Here is a 12,159-nt window from a genome sequence, read left to right on the forward strand (position 1 = left end):
AAGGGAAGTTTGTTTGCTCTTAAAAGCAGCTGATGTAGTCTTATAGTCTGGACCAAATATAGGTTAATTATGCCCTTGTGTTCTTCCTCTGACTTTTTGTTTTCTGTCTTTTCTACATCCTTTAATCTCCTGCTTTTCCCAACATGTCCCTCAATATCATTCTGCCTCCCCCCAGCTCACACTTCATTGTTCTATGTGGTTTATCAATGCTTAATCACCAAATGATAATCTGTTAAATCACAATCAAAATGTTCTATGTAAGCCTAGTATTCCTTTTGCATTAAAAATATTTTTTATTTTCAGACACAACCCGACCTCCAAAGAAAGATGAAGAAAATGGAAAAAATTACTACTTTGTATCGCATGACCAGATGATGCAGGATATATCAAACAATGAATATTTGGAATATGGCAGCCATGAGGATGCAATGTATGGGACAAAACTGGAAACAATACGAAAGATCCATGAGCAGGGACTAATTGCAATACTTGATGTAGAACCTCAGGTAACTTATTATATGAAGATGGGACTCGTCACAAATCCTTCAACCTTATTGATAGATACTTTTATCAATATTGTAAAGCAGTGCATACAATAATATGTGCAGACAAAAGTCCCTGGAACATCAAAGTATCAATCTATGAAGTAGATTTCTGCTAATAATTTGGTTAGAAGAACATACTGCAGAATCGAATTCATAGTTTGTTCATAGTGGTATGCAACCACTATAGCATGAAAATCTGCTTACTGTGTAAATTTGTAATATTTTAGCCTCATGTCCAGTGAAATGTATCACAACAATTGATTGTCATTACCATACTAGGGAATCATAGGACGGCTCAGGTTGGAAAGGACCTTAAAGATCATCTTGTTCCAACCCCCTGCCATGGGCAGGGATGCCACCCACTAGGTTGCCCAGGGCCTCATCCAACCTGGTCTTGAACACCTCCGAGGATGGGGCATCCACAGCCTCTCTGGGCAACCTGTTCCAGTGCCTCACCACCCTCACAGTGAAGAATTTCCTCCTAACCTCTAATCTAAATCCCCCGTCTTGTAGTTTAAAACCATTCCCCTTGTCCTGTCATTATCTGATTGAGCAAAAAGTTGTTCTCCATCTTTTTATAATCCCCCTTTAAGTACTGAAAAGTCGCAATAAGGTCTCCCCGAAGCCTTCTCTTCTTTAGGTTGAACATTCTCAGCTCTCTCAGCCTTCCTTCACAGGAGAGGTGCTCCAGCCCTCTGATCATCTTTGTGGCCCTCCTCTGGTCCCACTCTACCAGATCAACATCCTTCTGGTGCTGGGGGCCCCAGACCTGGATGCAGCGCTCCAGGTGGAGCCTCAAAAGGGCAGAGCAGAAGGGGACAATCACCTCCCTTGACGTGAGGGCCACCCCTCTGTTGGTGCAGCCCAGGATGCAGTTGGCCTTCTGGGCTGCAAGTGCACATTGATGGCTCATGTCAAGCTTTTCATCCACCAGAACCCCCAAGTCCCTCTCTGCAGGGCTGCTCTCAGTGAATTCTCCCAGTCTGTACTCATGTCCGGGATCGCCCTGGCCCAGGTGCAGCACCTTGCACTTGGACTTGTTGAACCTCATTCGGTTCACGTGGGTCCACTTCTCAAACTTGTCCAGGTCCCTTTGGGTGGCATCCCTTCCTTCTGGTGTATCAACTGCACCACTCAGCTTGGTGTCATCTGCAAACAATCAATACAGTCAAAAAAACAAAGCAATCAATGACAATCAATATGTTTCAATATGTTCTAAAATTTCTCTCTGATGCTGTTTTGGAGAGTAGTCTTGATCCTAACTAACTCGGTTCCAATACCACTGTCAAGCCATGTCAGAAACATTTGTGATGAGTTACTGGTACCCTTCCTGTTTACACAATGACCAGATTGGTGTCATTACTTTATGAACTCTTATTGGTGTTACGGTATTATACTTTGCAGAAGAGGGCAGGATAGAAAATCAGGCTCTCAAGAAACAAGAATAGTTTGTTCATTCATTATATAAAATCTTCAGTGGAAAATTCTGGTACATTTCCCTTGAAACATCTATGTAATCATGACTTTCAGTTCATAGGAACGTGTTTATATATTTTGTTAAGTAGAACTACATGAGGATGGACAAGTTTGATGTTTATATTATTCTAGTAGGTTGAAGGAAATGGGAGGAAGAAATTAAATTGCGATCAGTGTTAAGTATTTAAATTTGAACGCTACATTCTTCTTTGATTCAAAAAACTCATTTTTTTAAGAACTTCATAATAGAAATAAGATACCTGACTAAATTATTTAGCACAGTTCACACAGTATGCTGGTATAGTACTGTTCTGAAAAAAAAAATCCCACATTTAACTGTTTTTGAGGAAAGCAGCATTTATAGCCAGTTCAAATGAAGCAGCTATTAAAAGTAAGCTCTCCTGAGAAACCTTTTCAACTTGGTTTGGTCAGAAGCATTACAATTCTCAGAAGCCATTTTAATATTGATTAGAGTATATTTACATTTGGTAACAGCTGCCTTTCCTTCACTTCCTCCAGCATGTATTTAGCCAGCCTCTTTCTTAACCAGCTTCCTCATGCATCTATCTCAGCTCTTTTAGGCCTGTCTATGAACATTAGTCCATATGGATATGAGTAATCTTACACCACTTGCCTGTTTTCACTTGGTACTCCTAGTTATGTGAGTCTCCTTGAGTTTGACAATATGGGGTTTCTCTCTTTTGTTTAGAAGAGCTTGACATATATTATATATATATATATACAGATGGGTTTCAAGGAGCAGAGATGAAAACCTATTTAGGTTGCAAAAAGGGATGGATTGTTTTCAAGAAAAAAAAAACTGACCCTTAGTAGCCTTACTTTCTTGTCAACATATTTGAGTTGAGCTGAGGAATGTATATTTACTATCCTACACTTCAGTTGATACCTTGGATCTGAAGCAAAACTTCACTTACGGCAGCTGTGTGTGTCACACAGTAGATGATGATTAAGTCCAGATTTTAATAAGAACACTCATCTTTTGCGTAGATTCAGTTCAGGGGCACAGTGCTGCATTTACTGCATTAATGCTATACTCATTATTATTGCTACTTTTTAAAAACATCTTTCCTCACATTTTCATTTGTTTCAGAAGATGAGAAGAAGTATTGGTTTGTATAACAAGTCAGACTAAGAATGATATTCTACTTAATATTAATTCTAAAATACAGTTTGCTTTTTTTTACCTATTTATGGCATCACTGAATTTTTTTTTTTTAACCTGGTGTTAACTATTCAGCTTAAAATGTAAATACAGTTCTGGATCCTTTGAAACTATGGGAAGAACCTCTCTAAAAATCCAGAAGATTTTATTGTCTCAAAAAATCACTTATTAGTGATAAATGTACGGTTTGAATATCAAAAAATTCAAAATGAAACAAAAGGTAAGTGTCTACATTACTAAGGTCTTGACTCGAGATTAATGAAAAAGAAATACCAGCAATTATAAGTCATAATTTTCTATTTTCTGCTTATGTGACTAAACTTTTTTCACATTGATTGGTGGGGGATTCTTCCATTGTATCTGACTTTATTTTCATTTTTTTAACCTAGGCATTGAAGGTCCTGAGAACTGCAGAGTTTGCTCCTTTTGTTGTTTTTATTGCTGCACCTACGATTACCCCAGGCATTAACGAGGTATGGCATATTACAATCTAAAGTCTTATCAGAGACAGAATTAAGGATGGGATTCAAAGATGCAGATAAGGGTCTAGCATTTCCTTGTCTGTAAGCGGAAAATCAAAAGAACAGTTGTATAGCAGCATTTTTCTAAAAATATGTATTTTTGTTTCGTTCCCTGCCCTACCTCACAGATCCATTTCCAAATCCTTGACAAATCATTAGCACAAATTTCTCAGTTAGCAAAATTACTCACTTCTGAGTTGTAGTGCTAGCACTAGATTACAGATGGCCTGAACTGAAGAAATGGATGTGCATAACTGCATTGTGATCCCACCTTTATCTTGTAGTATTTTTATGCACAAATATATATCAGAAATAGGCTTATTAATTTAAAAAAAAAATCTCTAAGAATTCAACATAAGCTTTGACCAAAGGGGTAATTGCTTGTGGAATTAAGTTAATTATTCATGCAGATCCACATCCTGAATTTCCTACTTGACAGAGTTGCCACTCTGAAAGCTGCTACTGATTTCAGAGGCTATCAGGGAATACTGCATTTAGCTCACAACAGGGCAAATAGTATTTATACAAACGCTTTATCTGCTCAGCCTTTTTTAAACCCTAATACTAAGGTATTTAATTAATTGGATTTGACCATAAATCTGTTCCAAGTCTCTAAACATTGCTTCCTTATGCAAAAATAAAGTCAGAAGCCCTGTCTCTACAGCTGGTATGTTTCTATAGAAATTTAATTATAGTATCACAAATATGAAACTACGACATCACTGCAGAGGCTTGCAGGAAAATAAGGAACAAGACAAACATATTTAAATGCAAATACCCTGAATGGTTATTAAAATTGTAAGCAGAGTGAAAAATACTGGCCTCAAGCTGCAGTTTTACTGGCAGCTGAGACATTCTCCTAGTTCACTGTTGCTGAAGGGAGTGGTTGTCTCTAGCTTGCTTCTGGACATGTACTGCCCATGCATGGGCCATGGCAATTATCAGACCCTTCAGTGAGCTACTGTAGCTCTGTGTTGGATTTCTGTCAGTTTTCAAGCAGCTCACAAAGGCTCTGACAATGGCCAATACCAGAACAAACTGTGAAACCATATAGCCAAGAAGAGATCCTTCTTCCCCCTCCCATCTTTTCACTTCCACAGCAGTAAGTTATGTAATTTTACTGTGTCTTAAGGACCCGTACTGTAACTGATAAGTGCCACAAGCGTATAAACTGTCTGAGGACATCAAAATCAGCAACACTGGTGAAGTTAACAGTTTGTCTAACTGCTGGTGTTGGCATATGGCATAAAGCAGTAGGATCTTGAAAAAAACACTAAAAAATTGTATTCTACACTGAATTTGTCCTTGTGCAAGCAAATGGCATAGCATCATGTAAAAAAAAAGTTCTTAAGATCTTGTGTCTGACAGTCATTGTGCTTACAGTAATGCCAAGGAGACCAGATATTTTGTAAAATTATGTAATTACCTGGTTTTGTTACTTTGTACGTATGTTTCAGCTCCCAAATGGTCCTCCTTGGCCTCACTGATTTGCCAGTGGTAGATAGCTTTTAATCCACTAGCTATAGGGTACAATATAGAGAAATTTGGGAGGGTTAATGAGGGAGAAAAGGTTTTCCATGGTATACTGGGAAGAGGATAGAAATGCACCTTTTATAGTAGTGGTGGGGAAATATGTGTTCATGGCAAAGAAATATTAATAGAAGTAAGATACTACATTCTAAATATTTGGATTCATGCTGTAACACCATCTTTATTTTAAGTTCTTGTGACCAAACTGTTTCTGTACATAGGGATTCACTCAGGCACTCAGTTCAGAACTGGTGAACTGGGGCCACACTTGAAAAAACAACCTAATTAATGAATCAATTAAACTTAAAGAGAGGCAGGAAATAGTAGTAGCAGCAACAGAACATACCCAAATACAGAGTCATATTTTCCAAGATTCACTCTGCTGCGTGGAGATATGCAAGTTATGTCTGTGTATTAGCAGCCTGTAAGGCAGCAAACAAGATTCTAGAGTATGTGTTTCATATTCCCCCATTCATTCTTACTTTTTGAAAGCTTCATATTCATAATGATTGTCCCTGTCTATCATCTTATCCTGCTTTGTTTATTTTACATACGCCTTTTGAGAACACTTTTGTAAATGACTGTCCTTTTTTTCCCTTATGCTTTCTTGAATTTCATCTTTGCTTTTCTTTTCATTTTCCTGCACTCGTACTAATTGTATATAGCTGCCAAAATGGTGCAGAAAATTGCCTGTAAGTACCAGCTAGGGGCTGAAAAAGGTAGTTCTGGTTATTTTAGTAGTTTTAGAATGTAGATCTGCTTGTTCCCATTCAACATTACTTTGTGTCACTGAAATAAAAATTTAATATAATAAAGGCTTTAGATATCTGTGCTATGATACAAATAAGGATTATTTGCTAGTAAAAAGAAACTAGAGAGTAAAATTTCCACTCAGAGCTGTACATATGAACTTCATAGTAAAAATCAGTGAAGAGGATCAAGGATCAGACAGTAAGGTAGGAGACAAAATGTTATGCTCCCTGACTGAACATAGCAGTGCACTGTGACCAGTTCTGCAAAGCACAAAACCAATTTAAAACATATAGGAAATCTCCAAGAGTGTACCCCCGTCTCATCACTAAAAAAACTTATATCAGGTTATTAGTATGGTAAAAACAAGAGAGGAGAGTGCATATCAGGGAACAGTGGAATAGTTCTTCTCTCCTGAAGGTGTTTTCTATCTCCCATTACCCATTCAGCAGCAAAGAGGTGTTGACAGGCTCTATTTTGTAGATCTAAATCTCCACTGAGCAATGTGTAGCTTCTTTCTCTCTTATAGCTGTTTCCTCCCTTTATATAGGGAAAGACTGAGAGGAATTCTTCTTAGGATGTTTGCAGTCCATCAGCTGTTTAAATTGAATTTTTTTTTTTTCTCTTGGAACAAAATTGGCAAAGGCCTGATTGGTATCTTTTTAAGTTGTTCATAGCCTTAAAAAGAAATACTAGTAATTTGTTAGTCTGTGCTTTGACTGTCACAAGTGGCAGCTATTGGCCTATGTACTTTAAGGGAAAAAAAAAAAAAAGCCCTCAGAGATCTCAGAGATGAAAGAGACTGAAGACATCAGCGGTGGCCATTATGCATGTGGGAGAGATTTCATGGATGAAAGTTGGTTTTCACTCCTTTCCGTCCCAGGTTTGGTGGAGATTGAAATAAGGTTAGAAAAGCAGAGTATGAGTGCTAGTTATAGGAAAGAGAAGTCTATTCCATATAATGGACACACTGCAACTAGACCCACATTTAATACCTGTTACATGAGAGCTGAGGAAGAAGAAGAGACATGTTTTGCTCCCAAATATGAAATGAATGAAGCAACGCACTGTAGCCATGCATTTGTCTGTCTTCAGCTATTAGAACACATGGATAAATATCTTATTTCTTGACACCATTGAGAGCACAGCTGCTGGAGAATATTCTTCTTGAGAATATTCTGCAATCTTCACTGTTCAAGATCTAATTAAGAAGTTTTAAGGAAATTGAGAAGAACTTACTACAGCAAAATTTTGAGAAAGTGTTAGTTTCAAAGACGAATTTTGGCCATTAACACTTACAGACACACAAGAAACACCTAGCCAAGTCTGACACCGTATTGAATGTACCAACAGATACTTTATCACAAACACAGGTAACATTTGGCCTCAGTTTAAAACACAGATCAAGAACTGTAATCTGTCTTTTTTCCACAAATTTGAGAAAGTTTGCACCTATTTGAAAGTTGCTGCAATGGCCTATCCCAAACCTTTTACTGAAAGTATATGAAAGAAGTAGCATTTTACATTTCCAGTGGTCTAGGAAATTTAGATATTCCAAAATAGAACCCACTTCAGTTCCAGTAAAGTTAGACCAAGTAGCAGCTAATTCAGAAAAATATTAAAATCTAATATGTTTTTCAAACTCTTAGTTTTGTGACATCTGTGTGTACAAGGTAAATATTAATATTGGAAGGGTTTTTTCTTACATTCTTCTTTATCTACCCATTTTTGTTTTGTTTTTTTTAAGATGAGATAGCTGTACGTTTTTCAGATTTTTCTTCTGTCAGTCTCAGTAAAATAGACACTTCAGTGAGAAAAGTTCACCCTCATACATGGTAGAGATGATACTGATGTGAGATCTGAATAACAGTTTAAAAGCTACATATGAATTAACAGCTTTAAAGTTTTGTGTGTATTTTTCAGGTAGCATTAGTCTCGTGCCATGAGGTTAAAACTCATTTAAAGATACAGTATGATTTTGCTAAAACTGGCCTTAAATAAAAAATTGATCTTAATTAGATATGATTAAAGCATTGAAAATATTCTGCTTGACAGGTAGGATGTCTACTTGACAAGTATGATAGGTTAATTTAAACAGAAAAGATTAGATCCTCAGCTGGCATAAACTGATATCTTCTTTCAAAATCTATGAAAACTTGACAGATAATTACTTAGCTAGGTTTTTGGCTTAAAGACACTGGGACGTATGAAGTGTTCCACAAAAATATTAGTGTTTATCTGTGTTGATCAGTTTGACACTGGAATAAATTAATTTTGCACACACTATTCTACAGAAGTGCCAAACATCGCTGTAGATGCGTGTTCGTCCATAAAAGCAGCATGCCCTATACAAAGGTGCATGGGAGAAGCGTTTGTCTGACCTTGAATGAGATTTTCAGTGATTATCAAGTGGAGGCCTCATTCTCTCCCCATCTGGGGCTACAGCTTCGGGAAGAAGCAGAACTGTAACTTGGGTTCAGAACGCCTCCTCCGGAAGCGGTTAGTTTCATGGCTGTATGGAAGGAGAACTGTCTCAGCACAGGTTATTCCCTCCAGAGGACCTGAAAGCCACCATTTCACATCGGCGTGTCACTGCAGCTAGAAATGCTTCGGAAGTTTAAACAGAACACTTGGGAAAAAAAGTTAAATAAATGAGGAGGAAGGGGATGGGAGGAAGGTCTTTTATTAGACAAAGAGAATTTTGTTCCCAAAATAATTTCTTGTAAAACCAGCTATAGGAGCTGTTTCTGTACTTTCTGAAGCCTAGAACTGTGTGAACAAGTAGGGTGACCCTATAGATACTAGAGCAGCAGGAGTCTCTGCTGTTCATATGTGATTTAGCCCTACATCCACCCCAAACACACAGGGAGGGAAGGAACCGATTACTGTGGTTATTTCAAAGTTCCTGAAAACAGGACATGATTCTTTGAATTTCTAAGGGAATTTGCAGGAAGGGAATTCAGACTTATAACTCATAACCACTACAGGACCATAGAAACAAACCGTTTGCAAGCGCTCTCTTTCTCAGAAACGCAGGCCAACTGACAAAGCCCACTGCAGTAGCATCACAAGCTACAAAGAATTAGGCAGCACACACCCAAAATGGGAGGCAGCTGATCCTGTAAGGAATGGACACAAAGTTGTAGTACTGAGCCCGCGGCAGCTGACCCTTCTCGAGCACAGACTGCGGGATTGGGTCTTCAGCACAGCACACTCAGAGGTGCTAGAAGTGATGTACTCTGAAATGGGAACCGCGGTGCAACGCGGAGTGAGAACTTCCTCATCAGTAAGCGATGGTTAAAGGAAGTAAACCCAGAAGACTGATGTTGAACAGTAAAACGTTACCAAAACTGGGAACAGCTGATACTTGACAATATACCCTATTCTGTTTCTTGTGTTCTTACCTGGACGTAGGCCAAGTAGCTTGTATTCGTGTGCTTCATATGTTTTACTCATATATGGTCTCTTTTGCTCCATGTCTGTGCTGCTTTTATAAGCTTTCATCCTCTGCCTTGCCTTTTTAAGTCTAGATATGTGTTTTGTGTCAAGTAACGTCAAAAAATAACTCATGTTTGAATGTCAACTTCAAGACAGAAAACGTAGAATTTCTTGCTTATAATTTCCAAAGAATTAGGTAAGGGTTCTAAACCACCTGTGCCCACCTACTGCTTTTTTGCCTGTTCCCTTCTCTGTAAGCAATAGCTGGAAAGGTGTCGTGTAAGAATAGGAAAGGATCTGACTTCCCTCTCCCATTTCCTTTTCTGGTCACCGAATAGGATGAATCTCTTCAGCGCCTGCAAAAGGAGTCTGAAATCTTACAGAGAACGTATGCACACTACTTTGACCTAACAATTATCAACAACGAAATCGATGAAACAATCAGGCACCTGGAGGAAGCCATTGAGCTCGTCTGTACAGCATCGCAGTGGGTGCCGGTCTCCTGGGTCTATTAGGCCGCTCACGAGAGAATTGAAAAAGCCTGTCATTACTGGGAACCACCTCATACATGGAAAACCTCTACGTTACCGACCTTGTGGCAACAGGTCTTGGCCCCCTAGAGACTACCTAGATGTAGTGTGACCTAAATTTATAATTATTGTCATGTCCTAATAGATAGGAGGAGGGAAAAAAAATTTAAACACTAATTTAAAGAGACAGTATCTTTTTTTAATCATTTCTCCTAAACTTTAATAAAGCGTATCTTTAAATATATGTATTATTCAGTCCTTTGGAATGTTATATTTTTTGAAATCATAGCTTTTTATTTCAAGGGCCCCTAAAAACTGCACAAAATAGATGCTGCTTTCTATAATCTATTTTAATAGTAATAATAATATGATTCTGTTACCTTAACTTGGGGGTGGAACACTACATTCTTTTTAGAGTCTGATTTTATGGATTGGAATACTTTGCTTTCCTTTATTTATTTGAAATAATTAGTCTAGTGGTTACGAAACAAATTCATAAATTTTAAAGGCCTTTCTTCGCTTTTTTTTTAGGATAGTATTTTCAAGTACTTTTGTGTAACATCCAGATAATGTGATACTGTCTCTTTGAAGAACTCTGTAAAACTTTTAGAAATTTGAAATTGGGTCTTGACTCTTAATGCATGTGGACAGTCGCAAGCGTTCATGCCGTTGGTGTATCTGTGTTGAAAAAAACTGTAATCTACAGCAAAGTACATTCCGTTCATGGGAAAACGTACCCAAGGGAATAAAGTAAAATATTATTCTGACTAAGTTGTAAACCTATGCACATCCCTTGCATTTTGGGCAACTTTATAAAAAAGAAAAAAAATGATTTTTATTAATAATAATCATGTAGTGAAATGTGTTTGTAATTTTGTCTCAATTTAATTTGTTGTAAGGTGGGAGGGGGCAATTACTGGTTTCACCATTTCAGATCTGTGTTGTCTGAGAGTATTAACGTTTTAATTAAGTTTAAGCAAAGAAATGCTGATTTTTAATATGTATGTAATTGTTTAAAAATGCACACATTTTAAAAGAAAATACTGTGCAATGAAGAAACCAGTTTAGGCATTGCGATAAACTGACTATTCCAAAAGACTCATCTACAACAGCCCTGTAAATTCCTTTAAAATGGTAATTGACTCTACAGTCTGACCAATTTTTTTTATTTTAAATATACTTCCTTTTATGTGTTCAACAACTGAATGCTTTTGGGTCCTTCATTTCATCACAGGGAGTTCCAAGAACAAATCAGTGACTCTTGCAGCAAGAAAAGGTTTCTTGAAGTCTGTTAAGTGAAGGCCCTGGTGCAGGAGCACAGGGACACAGCTTAGAATCAGTGCAGAGCCAAGTAAGAAAAATTAATTAAATGCGCTAACCTTATGTTTTGTTACCCTTCTTACCACGCCCTTACTGGCCCAGATGGTTTACGTTTTTTTACTGAAAGTGCTTAACAGAAAGAAGCATTACCACTTGTTTTTTAGGTGCCAGAAATACTATGTTCCTTACAACAATTTGTGTTAAAAGCTCTGTTGGCTGTACTGTTGTATAGTATGAAGTTTAGCATTTATGTTAAAATTACAGTGTTCTCAAGGGATTTATTTACCCGTGAAGTTGAACTATCAGCTGTAATTGATCTGTAGGCTGTTTCAGGTGTGGGGGACCACTGCACGTGTAAACAGTAAATGTTCTCACTTTAACATAGGGGCAATAATCATCAAGTTCATAAGCTGTTAATTTTCTCCTGCTTATTCCTACTGCAGGTCAAGTGGTTAAATCTCTATTCTTGGAGAGATTAGGCAAAGCCTAGCTCCAGCCAAACCAGGCAACATGCTTCTTTTGTGCAGCCCTCACAGCAAAGCTCGCAGTGTGCAGGACAGCTGGGAACTCCATCCATAGCTTTACCCTAACACAGAGCTCATTTATGCCACAGCTGGATTCACAGTTCCACACCCAAGTCCCAAAACAAGTACCATAACCGCATCCCTTGAGCATATAGTATGCAGAGTACTAGAAACAAGCTAATAAGAAACAATCTGTGTAGGCCCAGTGCAAGGAAATCAGCAAACAAGAAGGAACCGATCACATTGATAGCAGCTGCTCATCTGTTCTGAATTTAGCCCTTTTAAAAGGGCATGGGTACAAGCTGTGTACTATATAGTGCATAAGAGGTAATTTTTCAAGTA

The 12,159-nt window shown here is 37.9% G+C and overlaps 1 protein-coding gene across 4 annotated transcripts in view; it reads left to right on the plus strand.

Annotated features, from left to right (window-relative positions):
- The window catches only part of CASK (calcium/calmodulin dependent serine protein kinase), a 218,392-nt gene extending 207,218 nt beyond the window's left edge, over positions 1–11,174 (plus strand). For all 4 annotated transcript variants that reach the window (XM_035542154.2, XM_035542152.2, XM_035542153.2 and 1 more), the window contains 3 exons: positions 304–506; positions 3,594–3,677; positions 9,782–11,174. In XM_035542154.2, coding sequence (XP_035398047.1) covers positions 304–506; positions 3,594–3,677; positions 9,782–9,958 — 464 coding nt within the window. In that variant the 3' untranslated portion in view covers positions 9,959–11,174. The remainder of the gene's footprint in view (positions 1–303; positions 507–3,593; positions 3,678–9,781) is intronic.
- The last annotated feature ends 985 nt before the right edge of the window (positions 11,175–12,159 follow it).

This window comes from Cygnus atratus, chromosome 1, assembly GCF_013377495.2.
Source record: "Cygnus atratus isolate AKBS03 ecotype Queensland, Australia chromosome 1, CAtr_DNAZoo_HiC_assembly, whole genome shotgun sequence".
Classification (NCBI taxonomy): Eukaryota; Metazoa; Chordata; class Aves; order Anseriformes; family Anatidae; genus Cygnus; species Cygnus atratus.